The 21,123-nt window shown below is 38.6% G+C and overlaps 1 protein-coding gene across 1 annotated transcript in view; it reads right to left on the reverse strand.

Moving 5' to 3' along the window:
• Positions 1 to 7,688: 7,688 nt before the first annotated feature.
• Positions 7,689 to 21,123, reverse strand: part of DCP1B (decapping mRNA 1B) — a 43,300-nt gene continuing 29,865 nt past the window's right edge. Inside the window, exons 6-9 of the mRNA XM_030469436.1 lie at positions 19,180 to 19,308; positions 17,605 to 18,441; positions 10,411 to 10,659; positions 7,689 to 8,634 (exon numbers count right to left, since the gene is read on the reverse strand). Of these exons, the coding sequence (XP_030325296.1) occupies positions 8,554 to 8,634; positions 10,411 to 10,659; positions 17,605 to 18,441; positions 19,180 to 19,308 (1,296 nt within the window). The 3' untranslated portion in view covers positions 7,689 to 8,553. The remainder of the gene's footprint in view (positions 8,635 to 10,410; positions 10,660 to 17,604; positions 18,442 to 19,179; positions 19,309 to 21,123) is intronic.

Here is a 21,123-nt window from a genome sequence, read left to right on the forward strand (position 1 = left end):
AATTGTTATTAGCACTAGAAAATTGTGAGTTGTGCACATGGCATTTCAGGGCCAATAAGGTGTGGAAACAAACGCAGATAATGTGCTCGAGAGTGCAGAGCAACCTCCATCTCTGTACAGGAGTTCTGTGCAGATAAGGTGAAATGTTGCTGTGTTTGGGACTCAGGAAGGTGCTTTATCACTTACAGTGGTTTTCAGCATTTCTGAACAGTGCTATGCTGGGCCATGGGCTTCCTGTGAAGAATGAAACTGGGATGGCAAAGGACAGGGCCAGAAACAGATCTTGATTGCTCAATAGTCCAACCTATTCTGGCAAATTTGCATTTGTGGGAAAGTTGCTAACACATGGGAGGTTTTTCCTTTTCTTCTCCCACTGAAAACAGGCCTTCTGTCAATTCTGGTCTTTCCTGAAATGTAAGTAGCAATTGCTCACCTCTGGACAGACCTTCAAAAAACCTTTAAATCTCCCATTAAGTTTCAGTGGTCACCTGGCTGAAGAAAAACATTTCTAAGGAGGAAGAGCAACACCACCTTTGTCAGCAGCACCTTGCAAATCACCTTAGAGACTCTGAGCAAAAAGCCAAAGGAAGAGGAGACACTAATGGGACAGGAAGGATAATGGGAAACCTTCCCTGACTGGCCTCTTTAGTGTGGTCTCTATTACACAGCTGGAGAGAGTACGTTTCAGGGCAACGCTGATTTATTTTTTGATCAATATAGGAGCTGCATAAGAAAATACTGTCACTGTTCAGTGCCACATCCCAGGCTGTGAAACACTGCAGAGGGAGAGAGAGAGGAAAGGATTCCTGCTGGGTCACATAGCACCTGCAAAGGGAAAAAAAAATAACATCAGAAATACAGCATTTGTCAGGACTCATTTTTGGTGGCTAAGCTGCTGCTGTTGCTTCTATCTGTTCCTTGCTTTTTCCAGTTTTCCCCACCTACACAACGTGATGATCTCTTATGAGGTGTTGCATCTGGGAAACAGAGCAGTTTAGGCTGGACTGAGGGATTTTTTTGCTTGCAGCAAACACAAGTGAAGTGATGGAGAAAGGAGTGAAGCCCTAGTGAGGCATGACTGAGAATCAGTCTCCACTTCTGCCTCTTGAATTCTTCTGTGACCTCCACAAATCCCTTATGGAACCACTCTCCACATCCATTTTAAATGGAGATAGGATTTCCTCCTCTGTCCTTTGCAAGAGTAATTTGTATGGAAAGCACTACTAGATACCTTGTATCTATCTAGCTATTTGTGTGAAAGCACTTTCAGAGCAATGTTGAAGGCACAGAAAATACAGGCAAGAAATGGAAACCTATTACAATCATGTGAGAGATCACTTAGGGTTAAGTATTGACCAGGGTGTTTGGTTCCTCAGTTCCATATATGAGCCTGCCCACCTTACCCACTATCTGTATATTCAGATATTCAGATCTGCCCCTCCAGGACCAGTTTAAACATACTCCAGTGGTGTGAGAAGAAAAGCCCCCAACATTTCTCTATCTATTACCTCCTAACCTGGCATTTTATTTCTGGAACCTTCCTGTTTAATGAGTGGCTTTCTTTGACGTAGGCACAGTAGCATTTGCAGAGTGCTCTGCTTCACAAAACCTGCTCTGCTTTGACTGCCTGCCAGTGTCACAGAGCTAAGGGCTTCTTGTCTTCATCTTTGGTCATCTGGCAGGTTCAATGCACTTGACACTGAAGAACCTTCATCTGCTGGATTTATCAGCCCCTCCCCTCTGCTGTCAGGGATTAGTTTAGTGTTTCTCCTGAACTTTAATAGTGTTACAAGGAAGTGAAAGTTTTCCTGGACAAAAGCATGTTTCATTTGTGCTTTCAATCCCCTGCTTCCTCTTCCTCACTTTCACTTCTGTCCCTACAGGTGGGATGCAAATTCTGAGCTTTCACTTCTGGTTATAGTTATTCACTTCCTTTTTCTTACTGGATTTTCTCCAGTACATAGTCAGTGTGTCTTCATACCTCTCAGTCAAAAGAGTAACTGGGAATTGTTCATCTCCTTTTATGTTTCTGTTCATTCCTTCTACCCTTCTCTTGGCAAAGCTTATGTTTTATGATATATGCAGGGACATTTCTCAAAGATTGCAAAGCTTTTATTTATTGTAGGAGTCACCATCTTCACCTTAGTGTTGCTGTGGATGTCCATACATTCTTAAGTCGTGGTACACATTTTTGGTGGGATGTGACCCACTTGAAAGTAGTACATGGTGGCAGCTTGTGCTTGCTCACATGGCAGAGTGGGCCAAACACCTCCCTGTGAGCAGCTGCTTTGGAGGAACTGGAGGTGGGAATTACAGAAATTGAGGCAGTGGTGGGAAAGAGCACACAATCCCTGGGAGCACCAGGTTTTGGCCTTCAGGTGTAGAAAGAGGGGAAGGGAAAGGCATGTGACAACAGTGTGTGACAGTAGGGACAAGCATTTGATTCTGCTCACAAACATTGCTCTTGGAGAGATGGGAATTCTATCTCTATTGCTGACCAGCAAGTATGGGATCCCTGGATTATGCTATGATACCACAGCCTGACCAACCTTCTCATTCAAACTCTTGCCCACAGCTTGCTACATCCATGGGAGAAGCCCAGAGAAGCAGGACTTCCCTGGTAAGAGGGGAGCCACAGACAGGCATAAAACCCCCCTTCTTAGATGAATGAGAAATGTAGGCACTTGAGCTAAATGGTAGGTCTGGGGCTAATGCTCTAAGTGAAAAAAAGAAGGTGGTTGTTCGTGATCCAGGCTGCTAAGCCACAGAAAAAAATTAAGGAAAACCAAGCTTTTGTTCCCAGCCTGAGTATCCCTACACTGGGAGTGCTGCCAAGAGCCTGCATACTCCTTCCCCCTCTCCCTCTAAATGTATTTACAGGCAAGTGTTGGAGAAAAACATGCAGGTGGGCAGGTTTCTGAAGTGACATAGCAATAACCTCCCTCTCTGTTTCAGATGTTGATTTCAGGTACGGGGTGGAGAAATCCAGCACTCGGTGGCTGTACATGAACAGGTAACACAAAACAGCAGAGTCTGAGGAACCGAGCAGCAGCTCTGCAGTCAGCTCAGAGTCCTGTGGAGCAGGGAGGCAGCACCTGGGCAAGGAAAGCATTAATATTTATGTAGGATCTAATGAGAGGATTAGCATCCCTCTACTTACATGGTAGCAGCTGTAGGACTTTGACATCATTTTCCATAGTTCCCTCATCGACTGAAAATAGGCTACTCTTTTAATGATAGTAAGATGTCATCCTTTCTATTCCTTGACTTTTGTTTAGTCACTGCATGCCAGAGGGCTTTTTTCTTCTGCCTTTATTGACTTGTGGTGTTCGTGCAGAAACTTTATTCTGAACTCAGAGCTTACTTTGCTTTTGGTAGAATTTGTGTCCAAATATAGTAAAAAGGGCTTTTAATTAATATATGCCCCAAATGGTTTCAAAGAGTTTGGGTTTTTTTAACTACATGTATGACTGAAGCTGCTGCTTTCAAAAATGTGTAGTGGTTTCCAATTGTATGCACCAGATGTTTATTCTAAATTCATACTTCAGAAGTTTTTATGACATTGCTCACCTTTTAAAAGGAAGAAGCATAAAGACACTCACAAATTATTTCTCTAACAATTATAAAAGTGTTCATATACTAGACACTCTTTTTCCAAAAGCTATTCTTTTAAATGACCTAATTTTTTTTGTTTGTTTGTTTTGGTCTCTTCTTTATCTTTCCAAGCTTTTTTTCCTGCTTGCTTCCATAGGTTTTTCAGCTACACATAAAAAAGCAACCTGTCTTTTAGCATTTCCCATTCACTTCCATGCTGGGAGATTTATATCCAAACAGTCTGTTCAGGTTTGATGGTACAGTCACCACTGAATTAAAAAAAAAAAAAATCAGGAAGAAAAAATTTGCCCAAACATCTGCTGTACAGTGAGAAAAGGTAAGGGCTGACTCAGATGTCAGTACTGGTTCAGTATAAGATGGGGGATGGGAGAGAGGGTGCTTGCAAGGCCTAAATTAAACCCAGTCAATCTAATCTCCCAGTCTAAATTAGGTTTATACTGAGACTTGTCCTCAAGAGGACCCTGTCTTTCCACTGGCTCTGCAGAGAGACTGGAGAGATTAGGCTCATGAGCAGCAGTTAACCTTTGTGGAGGTTTGTGCAAATGCTTCCACGGATCCGTACCCAGAGCCAAGGTAAGAGATAACGATGAAGTCACATTCTGATCATTAGGGCATCTTCTGTGTCCTAATGTCAGTGAAGAGGGAAATGACAGTTTCACCAAAGGTTCTGGTCAGTTTAAGGTAATACTGCAGCTCAAACCTCTGGCTATAAGCTGCCCGGGCTGCTGCTCCCTGAACAGATGTAGGTTAAAATACACCTTGGTGTGGAGGGAGTCTTAATGTGGACAAATTCTGCTGCTGTACACTTTATCATGTATCTGTCTTAATTAAAAAATAATCTTAAAAAAGGAGAAAATTAAAGGTAAAAGGAAGAAAAGACTGGTATGGGAGCAGGGATGAGCTAGGAGTGGGTAGCTGGGATGGGCTGTTTCTTCAGCAGCAGAACCACCTTAAAGTGTTTATAAAGCTACAGCCCTTGTTTCTTTGGTGTATGCAGAACCACATTTTCCTCCTCCTGTTTGTATATATCAAGCTCTCTCCTATATTCCCAATTCAGCTGCACATGGGTTTAGGTTTAGAGGCCAGAACAAGCTTGTTAGAGATACTCATAGAAGTCTGGAAAAGGCAAGGACTTCTAAGATTCTCTTAAAAGTCCTTAGGATCAGCAGTGAAGTTTACTGGAGGTTGACAGGATTAATTTTTTAGTGCATTATTCATCTCCACAATAAGAATTCTGCCTTTTTCAGGGTTTCAGGAGTCCTTATGAGTAAAGCTGCCACGTCATAACATTTTCTATATTAGAACCTCAACTGCTTACTGAAAAATGTCTTTTAATTTTGCCTTTTCCTCAGCAAAGACCTCCAAGTTTGCTAAAATATCAAACCATGATTTAAGTATCTTAAAGTGATGAAGACATCTAGAATACTTGTCACTTTCATGACTAAAATTCAAAGCTCAACATATTTTAAACAGTATGTCAGAGGAGATGAAGCATCCTGCCTATGCACCTGGATCCTGGAAAACTTTATTTTGCTGTTCAGGTTTAATTATCCCCTTTGCAGCTACAATAAGACGTAGTAAACAGAAGAGCAACAGTACTAATGAATAAAAATCAAATTAAGGCTTTGAATTTACTGTGAGAAGGGCCTGAGCAAAGATCTGGATACTTTCACTAAATATTATGTTTTCATGATAAACACTGCCAGAGATCATGCTTTAGTATTTCACTCACTTTCTACTTGTCTTCTCACTCTAGTTTAATAGGTGTGGAATTTCTTAAGGACAGTGGTTAAGTGAAAATACATTGAAAACTAATATTGACTTAAAGCTGAGACAGGGATTAATGCATAAAGCACTGCTGCAACTTCTGGAATTCTTGCTAAGCCCCATTTTTTTCTTTCTGCTGAAAGAAGAACCAAACTCAAAAACTTAGCGATATATTAAGGAATACACAGATAATAATAAAAATTACAAATGCATACTGTGGAAACATATAAAGCAGAGTTTCTGTGATCCTTACATATCTTCTCATTTTCAGCTTGCTATTTCTTTTCCACTTTCCAAAAAGCAAACCCACAAGCCCAAAGAAAGACAACTCTAACATTGTGGCCTTTTGTTCTCCAAAGGACTTATAGCTTAACGGCTTGCTACTTCTAACAATGTGTTAAAAAATAAAATACAGGAACTTTTCAAAACCACTCCAATTCAGAGGTGACCCATCAAACCTGAAATAAACTTTTTGGAATTTTTCACAATCTGGCTGCATAAAGAGATGGTCCCAGCTGATAAAAAGGCTATTAAACGAAACACAATACCAAAAGGCAGAGACGAAATTGTCAGTATTAAATGAAGGTCCTCCCGCTTTTCCATGGTACTGGAAGGCTTCCACTATATTTCTGGAAAAAGCCTTTTTCTAAGACAGGTACTTCAGTTTGCAGATGCAAGGAGGAAGATATACAGCACAGTTCTACACTCTGATATGACTCCAAGCTCAGTCTGCAACTCTCGAACACCTCTGAAGAAGCAGATCCTGCCATCTGAAATGCAAATCTAGACAAAAAGTTTGGCTTTGTTTCTCAGTAGAATTCTGTCATTACTTTTTCTCTTCTGTTGTCATAAAATTCAGAGAGTTTCTTTCTGAATCTGTTCTATCCCTGTTGCTCTTGGTAAGCATACAATTCAGCTAAAGGCAGCACTCCCTTCTATAGCAATTGCCCTTCTTTACTCCACTCCACTCCACAAAAAGCAGGTTAATGCCTCCTGAACACTTCCAGAAATCCCTGATAGCATAATACAGGGAGAGAAATCTGACTCTGCCAGTGTTACTTGCTGTAGATGTGACCAGGAGAAAGAGCAAAGAGAAGCAACCCTGAATTAGATCTGTCTTCACTTCAGGATAAGCCTCAGCTTGTAAAGCATAGTGCCAATACTACTGTTGTCAGAAGCATCAAAAGTTAACAGAACATGTGTTAGAAAATATGCCTCTTATTTTTATAAATTATACATTACTCTGAAAACCAATAAATAAGGATATTTTTAAAACACCCCCTCTCCTGTTCTATGAATATAAAATTTTCTTCCATGGCTAGAAAATTTATCACAAACACAGCTTGAGGTGCTTAAGGATTATTTTTACCCACCAATTACATAAGTTCTACATGTCAAATATGTGTCTCCATCATTAAATTGCATTCTCAGATAATCCAGTGTCAGACACCAATTATTCATGTACTTAGTCTCATACTAACTTTTTTGTTTAGATTCCAGTTCCTTCCACAGTGGTTTGTTCAGAAATAATACCAAGTAACTTAGTAGAATCCCATAAATTAGAATGGCTACAGGATTAGAATTAGGACCTGCTGTCTTTCAAGTCTGCCCTTCCTGGTAACTGCTCAACATTTTATTTTCACAGAACCAGAAAGAACTGTAAGCAATTTGGTAACAAAATGGAACCAGAGTACAACATGCTGTCTACAAGCTACTTAGTGTAAAGAAAGTCTACCAGTTTTGTAAGTACAAGTCTCTTGGAATTACTTGTGTCTATAGAAGTAGCTTTTGACTTTTCTTTAGTATTGATTTAGAGTCTTTTCCAAGGAATGTGAGCAAATCCCCACCCTTGCTCCAGCAAATCACACTCTTACACTGGAGAAAGGACAGATGTAGGGGGATGGGGGCAACTGTTTGAATAGCTACAACTACACAAATTGAAACCTGCATCCTCATTTACAGTGAAGAACCTTCAGAGATGAGGTTGCTGAGTTAAGCCTACATCAATGCCCACAGTAAAGAGAAGTATATAACTCATTTGTGTATTTGCAGATTGGGTCCCTTGCTTCCACAGAAGTGCCTTCTCAGCTACAACTCTGGGGTCATAAACTGTAGTAAGCTAGGACTTCAGTGGCAGATGCTAAATAAAAATATACATAAAATTTCTTTCAGTCATTTATTCTAATTGATTAAAAACCTCATGTTTTTCGCCAAGTGTAAAAACATTTTAAAGTCATACAAATACAAGTGACCCAACACCTCTAAATACACAGTCCGTGGTACAATAAATGAAATCAGCACATAGTAGGGATTATCTATTTTATTCTTTAGAGGTGGAACAATGAAATTACTGTGCTCCAGGAACACAATAAAAAAATTATTAGGACTTTTACACCAGATAGATTTCCCCTTAATAAAGTTGTACATTGCTTATAATACCGTAGATTGGATCTGGAATGATAGAAACATGAATTCAGTGCCACCCCATAGCTACAGTGATAGCAAGTACATTCACAAACAAACCCTCCCCCCAGTTCTTCAAAACACCTGCAGAGTTCCCATTTCTATAGCTAGCTAAAAATATTCTTGTTAAAATAGAAAAAGATTTTTCTACAAAAAATTTTTGGGATAGTTATGACATTGCATCTAAACTGCTTTGCAAACAACTAAGCACGATGATAAATCAGTGTTTCCAAGACTTTCCCTTCTAAGAGTTCGCCCGGATTTTCACATTCCTAAGAATAGTCCAACATTGCCACCAGGTGGTCAGAGATGCGCATGTTCATCGGGACAGTTGCTTACGACACCTCTCAGAGAAAATCCATGAGAGATACCTTGTCAATGACTAACAATATTGCAAGTAAAAAAGGGAAATGAATTCTGAAACCACAGTCCTTCTGCAGTGAAACCACTTCAAACCATGGAAAAATATATGAAAAATAATTTAAGATATTTTGGGTTAAGTCTTCGGTATTGTGATGCTCCCCTCCCTAAAGGCACAATCCGTTTCCACCCACTTCTTTCTTAGTACAGCATGTACTTGCCAACAAGCAAAATCTACATGTATGCAAAATGCCCAAGCCCATTCCTTTCTTCAAACATAAACATACTTGAAAATTTCAAAACCTGGAGTTCAGGAAGCAACAAAAATTGAATTTTTAAAATAATCTTTCACATAGACTTTTTCACTGCTGCCTTTCTCACACTGAAGAGATATGCTTCATAAATAATATTTAAGAAGTTGTCATCATTCTGAAAAACAAAACAGGTAATTGTTAGTGCATGATAGGTGCATGAAGTTTTTTTCCATTTCATGGATGAAATACTTTTCAACATAATTCTATTTTAAAAGGTGAGCAACAGGAAGGCTATTTCTTTGGCCAAAAATATTTATTGTTTCCAAGCCTCCCTAATAGCCTTAGAAGAATGAGATACGAATATAAACTTTATTGCAGCAAACATTACTACCTCTTTAAGAAGTAATGAGTACACAGAAAGCACATTTTCCAAATTCACAGTGGATTTAACCTGAGTCCACTATTCTTGCATGATATTGCAGTGATGATACAGACCTGTAATTTCTTCTCGTCCCTCATTTACCTAGGGATTACTTTAAATAGGCTCCTCCATTAGGTCAGTGATAATTCTAAGCATGTCTGAAGGAACAATGAAACACCAGGGGTCTGATACTCTAAGTGGACAAATCCTTGCATCTTGTTTAGTTCTTTTTGAGCTCTTCAATGCTTACTGCTCCTAAACCGACACTGTTCCTTTTGCTCTGATGCGACTTTAGCTTTTACTTCAGAAGATCATTTTGCAGGAACAGGTCAACTCACATGAAGAAATAATGTTCTAAAGTAGCTTACACAAATTTATGAAGACAACTAAAATCCAGATACTATTTAAGGAAAACAAAGTGTATTTGAGATTGCAGTTTTATACAATGGAAAGGCACAGGAAAGAAATTGGCATTCTTTGCATATAACTCAGTGACTCCCAACAACCACCAAGAACAGCAGGGTCAAATATGGAAGTAGAGTTTCAGGGGGTAAAATCCTGTTTTCCTTTTTTAACTTCATATATGGTTTCCTACTATCCAGATAGTCAAAGTACATAAAGATGGGATAATGTGATTTTATTTTTTTTTTTCAAAATCCCAAACTAAAAATACTTGGAAAAATGAGAAAAGCTTCTAATTTGTTAAAGATATTTTTTATCTGAGTCTATAATTTATATTGCATTTTGAGTTACTTCAATATTCCAGTAATGACTTTATACAGGCACATAGTTTTGTCCCAGAAATGGGACCTATGTCTCTACCCCTCATGCTTTAGAGTCAAGTCTTTAGATATAAAACCTCATCTCAACCTGTGATATTTATCACAGGGTAAGTTAAGGAAAAAATATTCATAATCACTCACATCAACCCAGAGCAGTAAACAATCATCTCATACATAATGTTGTTAATGCTTCGTCACATTTAAACTGAACAACTGCAGCAAGAACAATTTTAGCATTTGAACTAAAAAATAACATTGAATAGACTGAACTGGTGTATTTTTAGGTTATCTAACCCATATTTTGAAGTTGCTTATACTCATCCTGCAATTTTAATTTCCCATCTGAATTCCTCTTACTGCTAACCTGCATCTCTGAAATATTTGGCAGGTAAGGCAATCACCCATTATTTATCCTTGGCTAAAAATATAATAGATACCTTTCTGGCTCATAGGCTGACCTTATGAAGCTTTCAGTCATCTTTGTTCTTTTCCATCAAATTTATTATCTTTCCTGAACCCAAACCCAGATGCATTAATCAAAATGCAATTAAGCCAGCAGTGTGCACGGAGAGGCTATCAGGTCTGTGGTCTATGCCATACTGCTCTGTTAACACACAGATGTAAATAGCACATCCTATATTCTAATTACTCAGCCTCTAGACAGATGGATGAAACCAACTTTATAGGCTGCTTATATCAAAATGGGAACTGGAATTTTAAGTGAAGCAGAGAATTCTCAGTGCTTTACCTGGATCAGGTGTAAAAGTGTTTCCTGCAGCTGCATCTTTGTCATTGAGCTGCTGTTGACCACAGATGGCTCTGGGGTTTGCAGTGGCAGGAGAAGGCTGGCTGAGCTCGCAGCAGGTTCTTGGTTTGCTGCTGTTAACCGCCCACTTTCACTTGGTTTTGGTGGAGCAGATGTGGACTGAGTGAACACCATTGGGGACATCAATAAGGTAGGAGTCACAGTGGTAGGAATGTGTTGAGGTGAGATTACCTGTCCATATAAAAATAAAGTCATCAGTTAAACACAGATGCTTAATTCTACAGGAATATCAATAATGAAAACTGCAGACTGACTGGCAACAGGTACAAAGCCTGTTGGAGTTTGATACACTTCTGTGAAACTCCAGTTCAGGACCACCTACATGACCTCTTTCCAGATTAAAAGGTTTCCATAAGGAAAACCCTACCTCTATATGTAAGTCTCTATGATGGCCAAATGATCTCAGGACAAGAGTATTTTATTACTATGAAATATCAGCACTCTCAGAGAATGCAGCTGTAAAGTCTTCTACATAGGGACAGTAAGTCACTAAGTTTAAATTTTGAGAACATACTTAAACGCACACACAAAAACAACCTATGTCCTGGGCTGCATCAAAAGAAGCACAGACAGATGGTCAAGGGAGGTGATTCTCCCCTCTACTGTGCTCTTGAGACTCCACCTGGAGTACTGTGTCCAGTTCTGGAGTCTCCAACATAAGGAGGACATAGAGCTCCATGTCCAGAGGAGAGCCACAAAAGTGATCAGAGAGCTTCCCTATGAAGGCAGGCTGAGGAAGCTGGAGTTGTTCAGCCTGGAGAAGACGAGACTCCAAGGGGACCTTATATCAACCTCCCACTATTTGGAGGGGGCCTACAAGAAAGCTGGGGTAGGACTTTTTATACGGGTGTGTAGTGAGAGGACAAGGGGAAATGGTTTCAAAGTTGAAGAGGGGAGATTCAGGTTGGACTTTAGGGAGAAATTCATTCTTGTGAGAGTGGTGAGCCACCGGAACAGGTTGGAAGTTCTGGCTGCTCCCTCCCTGGAAGTGTTCAAGTCCAGGCTGAATGGGGCAACCTGGTCTGGTGGGAGGTGTCCCTGCCCATGCAGGAGGGTTGGAACTAGATGATCTTTAAGGCCTCTTCCAACCCAAACCATTCTATGATTCTATGAAATATCACTGATAAAGACTAATCTTTGCACCTAATACTAGCAAGTATTTTGCAATTATATGAATACTTTTTTTTTCTTCTTGTTTTATTTAAGGAGAGGGGAAGGAAAACAGAGATGATTTATCTAATTTGATTTAAGGGCTACAACACACTGGTTACACTGTCAAAGAAACAAACAATTCCTATTAAATACTCAGTTGACAAAAATCAAGGCCTTCAAGGAGAAGGAAAACTTTGATGCTGCAATATCTGTGCAAGTTCCCTCAGTATCATATCTGTGCCAGCCTGCCAAGATAGGTGTCACAAAATTTTACTTTCAAATTTTGCTATGCATCTTTCAACTGTTAACTATGCAAGACTAGCAAATCCTATTGGATATAACATACAGCATCAAGGAAAGTTCATTCACTGCAGATATTAGAGCTCTGTCCAGGTAATCTCCTGGTTTAATTAGGTAAACTCTAATTAGAGTAATAAATCTTAATCCTAATTGGCCATCTCCTCACTTTCTAAAGAACGGGACATACAAACGACTTGACATGAGCTTACCAAAACTCCTATCTTTTGGACTGGAGCACAACTTATTGCTCATATAGAAAAGTGAAAAGCTACTGAATCACCTCATTCTGTGTCCTAAGTTCATTTGAATTTTTCTTCAAAATTGAAATACAAGAAAATATAAAAAAAAATCTTCTAGGTATGCAAACCAACACAGTTTAGCATTAAAAAACATTCAAATTTTTGTAGCTTGTCTTACTCCTAGTTATGATTGTTGTACCCAAGACATTTCTGAACAATCTTCTTACACAAAATTTAAGGAAGCAGAAGAGTAGGGGTCAGGAAATACTCATGTATATTAGAAAGCATGTAATTTGCAAAAATCTCCCAGCTCACATTTAGGAAATATTGTTTTAATTTAAAAAATCTGTTTCTTAGATACAGAGTACTACTTTAAAATGAAACTCATGACCCACAGCTTTTTTTTGTACCTCATACCATGAAATAATACCAGCAATCTTCAAATCTGTGTCAGAAGCTCCAGAATGAGTTAAGGTATTCCTAATTCATTGTAGGTGTGCTTCAAGCAGTCAGGCAGTGCATCTGTTTGTGCACCTATGCTTGAAAAACAACGTTTATTTTAGAGAGAAGCCAATATAAGTCCAAAGTGACATCCCTCTGTGGAGTGAGGCTTTCAGGCTCTGCACAGATGTTCTCCTGAGAGGAAACTGTTCTCCTGTCTGTGGAAGACAGATTACCTCCAAACACATATCACAACACTTCTGCTCTAGTCATCCATGCTCTCCATCCATGCGTCCAACTTCTCTTTAATTTACCTCAAGTAAAACTGGCAGGGTTTGCTTAAACCAGATGATTTTTCCTAATGTGATTTAAAGAATGTATATACAAACTGCTCTGCAAGGGCAGGAACCTCAAGGAAAGGCATGGTGGTGAGCAGCTGGAGGAGATAAACTGACTAACATAGCTGAACCTATGACAGACTGCATCAAAGATCTAGATAACGTCCTTTGAAACCAAAAGACATTTCTCTCTACAGTCCAAGGCAAATAAACAAAACCTGAAAAAAATGTGCTCCTAATAATAAACAGTTACTACTGTCAAAAACATATAATGTTGCGATTTAAGAGACATATGAAAAATTGTTTCTTTGACCAGAAACTGCCTTATGGTAGGAATTGCCAATCATATGGAAGCTATATGGAATAAGCAATATCGCCATCTACCGGTGACACAGCTAATATCTACAGGTTACTGCAAAACAAAATATTTGTGTCAGAATGGAAAATATATGTATAATTTTTTCAGTTGATAGCATTTGTTTCTGCATGCAGACACTAAAATGTGGGGGTTTTCTGATGGTTCATGCTCAAAGCTTCTGCCATTTAAAAAACTTTAAACACAAGCAGCATGGGTTTTTAAAAATATAATAGCAAATTTTCATTTTACATTCAGTTCAGATCACCTTCTATCACTGGGACAACACTAACCAGAAAATGGGATGCTGATCTTGACATTACCAGTACAGCTCCTATAGCACCCTACTTTTGCTCAAAGAACTGAAAAAGCTCTGTAGTGACACAGAGCCAGCCTTCTAGCTTTGAGTAATTCCTCACAAGATGTAACAGCCCTTCCAAATTGCTGTTGATGAGGTTCTTTCCCACAAAACTGAACCAGTGTCACTTGTTCATCCAGCCTCTACTGAATTATCTCCAGCTTTATCAGGTCAACACTTAAATCTCTGAGACACTAATAACAGTAGGAGACTACTGCCAGCTGTTCAGCAATGGACTAAGAAAAATTTAAAATGTGCAAAATAATTTTTGCAGCATACAGTATTCCTTTTCTGAAGCACAAATACTCACTGTCATACCTACTTGATATCTTGTGTGGCTGTTGGCAGCTAGAAGACGTGATAGCTGGCAAATTCACATTAACACCATGAACTAAGGAATGTCTTGGATCTCTTGTAATAAAAACTGGCACCCATCATTGCTTCCTACACGTGCAGAATCCCACATGCATCAAGTGCTCCTCTGGAACATCAGCACCTGGTGGGTGCTGTGGGCCTCAAACTGTTTTTAGTGTCATCTCTTAAAAAAGAGAACATTTAACTTAAGAATGGTTCAGGAACTTGAAAGAGAGTTATTGTTAAAATGAAGCGTGCTACAATACTAACATTGTTTTGTCTTCTAAGTTCAATTCAGATTTTTTTAATTGATTCTTACCTAGAGAATCTTAAATTGATTTTCAAAAGAAGTTTAATGTACCCATTGCATTCCTTCTGGGCATGTTTGAAATCTGATATTGAAACTGAAGTGAGGAAATGCTCACACCAAAGAGATACGAGGTACCACGCACGTATTCAAAAGATGTAACACTATGCACAAAATACATTCTTGATGGAAAATCTTCCAAGAAATGAGAGAAACAGCCTGCAAGATAAGTGGCCTTCTGAAGATAAGATAAATTTGTGTCAAGGTTATTGTAAGCACTTTTAAAACCATAATTCTGATTAACATAAACACTTATGTATGCATACATCTATAATCAAGATAACTTATGCCTAGCACTAAGCATATGATTAAAAGCCCACTGCAGATTGTTTTTTATTGCATTTTAAGCACACGTTACTCACTGTCCACATAAGAAATACTTCATGGAATAAGGCTGGCACCAGACCAGACTGAATGCTTTTAAGTATTATTCTTCAGCGTTTTTTGGTTGTTTTTTTTTTTTTTTTTTTTCCCCTCATAACTGGTCTCTTCCTTTCCATGTGGGAGATCACAGCTCTTACACCATATGGAGATGCAGCAGAAGCCAATTTAAACTTGGACTGTGTAACATGTCAATTGTGGAAAAGACCATTGCTTTCACTTTCTCAGTGCTGCTGATGGATCTACTGTGTTTCTTTAACACAATTTTTCCAGCAACAGACACTGTCCAGATACCTTTCCATTCCTGACAGATTTTTTTGAATTTGCTTTCTCTGTATGCTGAACTGTAGTAAAAGAAGAAAAACCAAAAGATAAATAATTACAGAGAACAAACCTTTTGCTGCATTTGTTGTCAGGATCTGCTTTGATCAATTTTGCATGAGCATGTGCAGATACATTTGTGCCAATTCAATTTCACTTGAATGACTGTCTGCAGGCGTGGCAGCACTTAAAGCCTTCGGTCTACAGCAAGGATGATATTATAAACACATTAATGTTGGTTTTAAGGTTGCTTCAAATTTTTATCTTTCAATTAAAAAAGAAAAACTAGGAATACTTCATGTGGCTAACTCATAGCATTGTACAGGAATATAGGCTCTTTCTTCCATTTTTAACCACCTTTTCCTGTGGTGGTGATTTTGTTTTGTTTTTGTTTTCATTCTGCTGCATGCAAAAGAAGGCTGCAGAGCTTTAGGTATCCTAACCAGTAATTAGTCTTACTTTCATCACCATTTATATGTATAAAGTCTCATTAAAAAATACTAAGTGTTGGAAGAAGTGTATCTAATAATGTTTTGATACAGCCATAGCTGTGTCAGTCCATAAAGCCACTCCTGGGCAGACTCAATGTGGTTGGTCTGCGCACAGCCATGAAGAGCAAGACTTAAAGTCTCCTTAATTGTTTGGGTTTTTTGTTGTGGTTTGTTGTTGGTTTTTGTTTGTTTGATTGATTTTTTTCCCTCCTTTTTCTTTAAGGCAAACTTGCAGCAATAATTGCAGTGAATGAGACTTGTTCCAGTGAATATCCCTGTCTTTTCTCAAGCTATTGTTCAATTCATACTCAGGCATAAAATTACTGAAATCGAATTATGTCAGACCCCAGTAATTCCCTGTCCAAATTGCAAATAATGCTAGCATAATTTTCTGTTTCAAGTGTAGACAAAGTCATTAGCCATATCAGCATCAATACTGATTTTTAATTTGAAAAATATAGCAGCATATTTCTCATTTAAAAAAGGCATACTGGCTTATACATATGGCCTGGCACTTGCCTCATTTCACTTTTACCTTCAATAAAGGTCTTTATGTCTCCATTTACCAGTGAATCAGACAATTTACTTCATTTGTAACAGGCAATTTTCATTCCTAGTGGAAACAGAAGTAAGTTTTTGTTTTACTTTGGATCCTCTTTTTATTCATTAGCACTCCACTGGAAAGTCATGTCACCATCTGCAAGCAACTCATCCTGAATAATTTCAATGACTAATCTCCCCAAAACTCTTTCACACAGATTCAAAGTCATGCTGCTTTAATTAAAAAAATAAAAATAATGATAGATATTTGCTGTATCAAATTCATCTTCCTCTGACCTCTCTCACCAAATTAGAAATCTTGACCTGTCACACTGTTAGTGACTGATGTGACTCTAATTGTTAAATGACTATTTCAGCCTCTTCACAAGTAGGACAACTTTCTAGAATAAGTATTTTTGTAGCATGCCAAAGTATTCTGTACTTTCTCATTCAGCTTTTCAAGCAGTTGCATTAAAGAAGGCATCTTTTGAACTTTATACTGAAAAGGTGAATGCTTTATCATTTGGATAAGTATCTTCTAGACTCCAGTACGGTATAAATAGAGTGCATTACAGCACAAGACTTGTGGATTCCATGTCCACAATAAGGGAAGTTAAAAGGGGCTAAGATGCTAGCTTATCCCCACACCAGGATACTGAAAGCCACTCAGCTGTAGAAGATCCTATAGAGAACGTGGACCTTAACAAAGATAGCAGCTATCCAGAATGGGACATTTTGCAATTGCACATGATGCTTTTCTGAAGAACAGAAACTTGGTTTTGAGAGCCCACTCAGAGAGACACAATTTCTTGCAACCTCCTGGATTTTTTATGACCCTGATCTGATTTTTAGGATCATAATCATCAGAAATAATGGTTTAGGACTTTTTGAAGGTATTCAGGCACAATACCTTATTTCAAAAGAATACACAGCAAATAAAAAGAAGCTACTGAACAGCTAGAAATAGCAGTTATGGTATAAGATTACTAATTCAGAAATATACAAATAATTAAAAGACCTGCTGTTAGAAAATACATGACTTTTAAGCACCTTTAGCCCTTTTAGCAACCACCATACAAAGGAATGCATATCTGGACAAAGAAAGCTTTGATTAATTTTGGAAGGAAAAATAAATAAATAAATAAATAAATAGAGCAATAACAGCCTAAGACCAAGTATGGCATCTGAAAACTAGGCGACTTTTCAAAGTGCCTCTATAAAAACCCAAGACTGTAGTATTTTTGATCATTATTAATATGCAAGAGATGTAGCCTTCAGTATTTACAATATCACAGTCCGGTAAAACATAACTTTCTTGATGTTTCTGCAAAATGAATGATGTGTAACACCTAGCAAGACAGTAAAAAGGATACATTGCCCAAAACAAAACAAAGGCTAACCTTACAAAACCTTACTTAAACTTAAAAAGATTGCAATTTATTTATTTCTTTATTGTAAATTTGAAAGTTGCCCATTTACCTGAAAGAGAGAACTCTGTTTTTCTTTACCCGGTGCTTTTTCTATCCAGGAATCCAGTGGTTTCAGTGTGCTGGTATTCTGAGTGACAACAGGAAACTTAGCTGCCAAGGTTGGTCTGCTGGATACATGCAACTGTTCTTGTTGCACTATGTGGAGTTTTTTCAGTAACTCTTGAGGTGAAATCACCCCAGAACTGGCACCTTGATTGCCTGTGAGACTAAGTGGCTGTCTAGGAAGTTTGGATTGTTCTTTACCAGCTGTCTGAGACTCTAAAGTCTGGCCTGGTAGGGAACCATTGAAATATACCAAAGGTGGCTGGCTCATGGTGTTTACTGGTGCTGCTGGTGCTCCAACAGCAGTGGGAGTCCTGCTGAACACAGAAGCTGTCGAGTTCACTGTTCCTGTTGCACTGGGCTCCATTTTAGTCACTGGCCCTGACTGACCCTGCAGTTTCTGTAATAAGCTCTGAGTGCCAGCAGCATCCTGAACTACATGAGTTGTTGCAATACCATGAGAAGTCACAGGCTGGAAGAGTCCTGTGAAAGTCTCACCCACAGGGTGGAGGTTGCCATTTTCACAGAGTCGGTTCTCAGGCAACTCAGCAAGTGGATGAAGGTCTGTCCCACGCACCATCAGCTTCTGAATGGCAGGGCAAAGCTGCTTCTCTGCAGAGGGTGAATGCCTGCTGGGTTCTTCATAGGACAGGGAACGTACCACACCCTGCCTGACAGGAAGATTCTCTTGATGCTGTTTATTAAGAGGTTCTGAGACATCTGGTTTGTCTTGTTTCCCAAACAGTGCTGTCAAAGACAAGTGCTGTGGTTCAGGATCCACATTCTGTGAGGAGATAAAGGAAAGAAATAAACACAGCTCCTTCATGCATAAGTCACATTAAGTAGTGGTGATATTTAGCCAGCAGTATTCAAGGAAAAGCCAAGAAAACTGTTCTGTTTTGGGTTTTTTTTCTCTCCCAAGAGAACTTTTAACACTTTTGTCACATCGGAAGGGCAAGAAGACAGTTGTCAAGTTGCTAATGTGGGAGAAAAAAAAGTGAATCTGAGAGATAGCAGTGGCTTCACTTTAAATACCAGGAAAGAGCATCTTGCCTTCTAGCCATCAGTACAATACTAGTAAGAGACGGAAGTCTCCCCATGTGTGAAGCAGGGTCACTTCTTGGGCTACTGCAGCTGAATTCAGTTCTTAGCATTTTGCAGTGTGATTGAGCTTGAAGATGAATCAAGAGACTTTTCTATATTTAGATTAACTGAATTCACCTATAGAAAAAGAACATGAAAAATGTGGTCCAACAAATGTGCAGACCAGCCTGCGATCAAAGTAGCATCTGAAAACTGAAAGACCATTTCTTTCTTGCATCAAGGTAAAATGCCTGTAATTTACATGTTTCCACACAATAAGGTGGGGGATAGTAACTTCATACAGAACAGTTTGGGTTTTTATTAAAATAATGCTTTACTATTGGTTCCACCTCAAATTCTTGCACTGACCTGAATCAAACAAATATTGCTAGATGGCTGCTCAGGAAGCACTAGTCAGAGAACACACAAACCATTTTACCTTGCTTTGCTGAGGTATTCGTTGATGCTGATTTTCACTAGGCTTCACTGGAATTGGTTTGATCAGGTTGGGGTTGTTATAGATTGCAGAGGAACTGGTTATTTGTTTTGGCTCTGAGCAGGTCTTACACTGCGACAGAAAAGAATTTTTTAGTAAGTGGGACAGTATCTTATCCCATAGTTCTCCACTATAGTAAAATCCAGACATAGCGAAGTACTCAATAACCAAAAATATCAGTTGCAGCACTGATTATGAAATGTTATGCTATTGAAAGAACTGTAAAGACTGCAACCTAATTTTCTAAAACCACAAAGCATATGTAAAAATAAATGCTTGATCCCAAGATTCCCTGAGTATGAGGCTCCCTTCTAATTTAAATCTCATTTCTCTTTCGTATCTTCTGCTCTTCCAGCACTTCAGAAAATAAAATAAAAAAAGCACATAGAAAGCCAAGCAACAGCCATGCATCAGTAGGCAGCTGAGATACATGAAGGATTAATGCACCCATAAAAACCATTTAAAATGCTATTTGTTAAAAGCTGGAATTATAACTCATATTCTTTTTCATAACTATTCCACGATGTAGGAACTTGAAGGGTTCTGACAGAAAAAAAATTAAAAATTTATCAGGTTTTTAGAATCAGTATTTTTTTTATTAAATATGACAAGATTAATAAAAATATTCATAAAACAATGGGCAGACACAGACAACTAAAAGTTATCAAAGACATGGATTGACTGACAGGAAGAGAGTGGGGAATGATTTAATTCCAAAAAAGTGCACAAAAAATTCTGCATGAAAATTAACTAATGAATAGAATAGAAAAGAAAAAAGTGAGTAGGATGCTATTATATCGTATGAAAAATAAGAATATAGTCAATGAAACTAAAAAAGCATTGTGTATACAAGGAATGCTAATGTCAGGAAAAAAGAAAAAAGTATGTCAGAAGTCATTGTCACTGGTTACAACTGAAACCAAGAAACTGGAATGACTTTTTAAAAGAATTATCTAACAAAAAGTTAAGTCGATCTAAAAAGAATATCCACAGTCTATTACCTGAATTTGAGAGTCTCTAAATTTCATGCTGAAATACTAATGGTTTGGGTAAGGAATGATCAGTTTTGTCTTCTCATTCTTTCCTTCAAAGAGCCCAGTCTTGTGCATTACTTGGACAGAACTCTGAACTGGACAGACTGCCACATGTACACAGAGCACATCCACTGCTGTACGATTACGAAAATGTCAGTTTTCCAGAACTTTCCAAGCCAAACGCCATAGGATTAAAACGTGTTAGATAAGAAAATAACCCCCATCCTGAAGTATAAAAAAAATGATCATTTGATCCATTTCTGGCATCTACAGCAATAACCAAACACACACTTTGTTCCAGCGCCTGTTTCAGTAATACAGAGCTTGAGTTCTCAAAGGGACTCAACGGGCTCTAGAGTTACTCAAGGCCTCCTTTGCAACATTTATTTTCAAGAATCCCAGACTCCTGAGGCTGCTGGGAAAGTCTGAAGTGATAGAGACTTACCCTTCGCAGAGGAGGATCAGGTTAGGGAGTATTTGAACAAAATACATAAACAAGTCTATGGGATCTAACAGGATGCACTCATGAGACCTGAGAGAGTCTATTCTATTTGTTTTTGAAAGGTAATAGCAATTGGGGAAGGTTCCCAAGGACTAGAAGAAAACAAATATCCGTTCTGTCTTACAGAAAAATAAGAAGGAAGATTTGAAGAACTTCAGGCTGGTTTGCCTCACCTTAATCCCTGGGGAAGGTGATGAAACAAATGGTTTCAGACTGGAAGCCATTTCTAAACATATTAAGGACAAGAAAGTGATTAGGAATAGCCAGTGTGGATTTACAAAGTGGAGATCATGCCTGTATCAACCCAGTAGCCTTTTATAGTGAGATGACAGCTCTGAGGATGATGGGAGA

Source organism: Calypte anna, chromosome 1 (assembly GCF_003957555.1).
Source record: "Calypte anna isolate BGI_N300 chromosome 1, bCalAnn1_v1.p, whole genome shotgun sequence".
NCBI classification, from domain to species: Eukaryota; Metazoa; Chordata; class Aves; order Apodiformes; family Trochilidae; genus Calypte; species Calypte anna.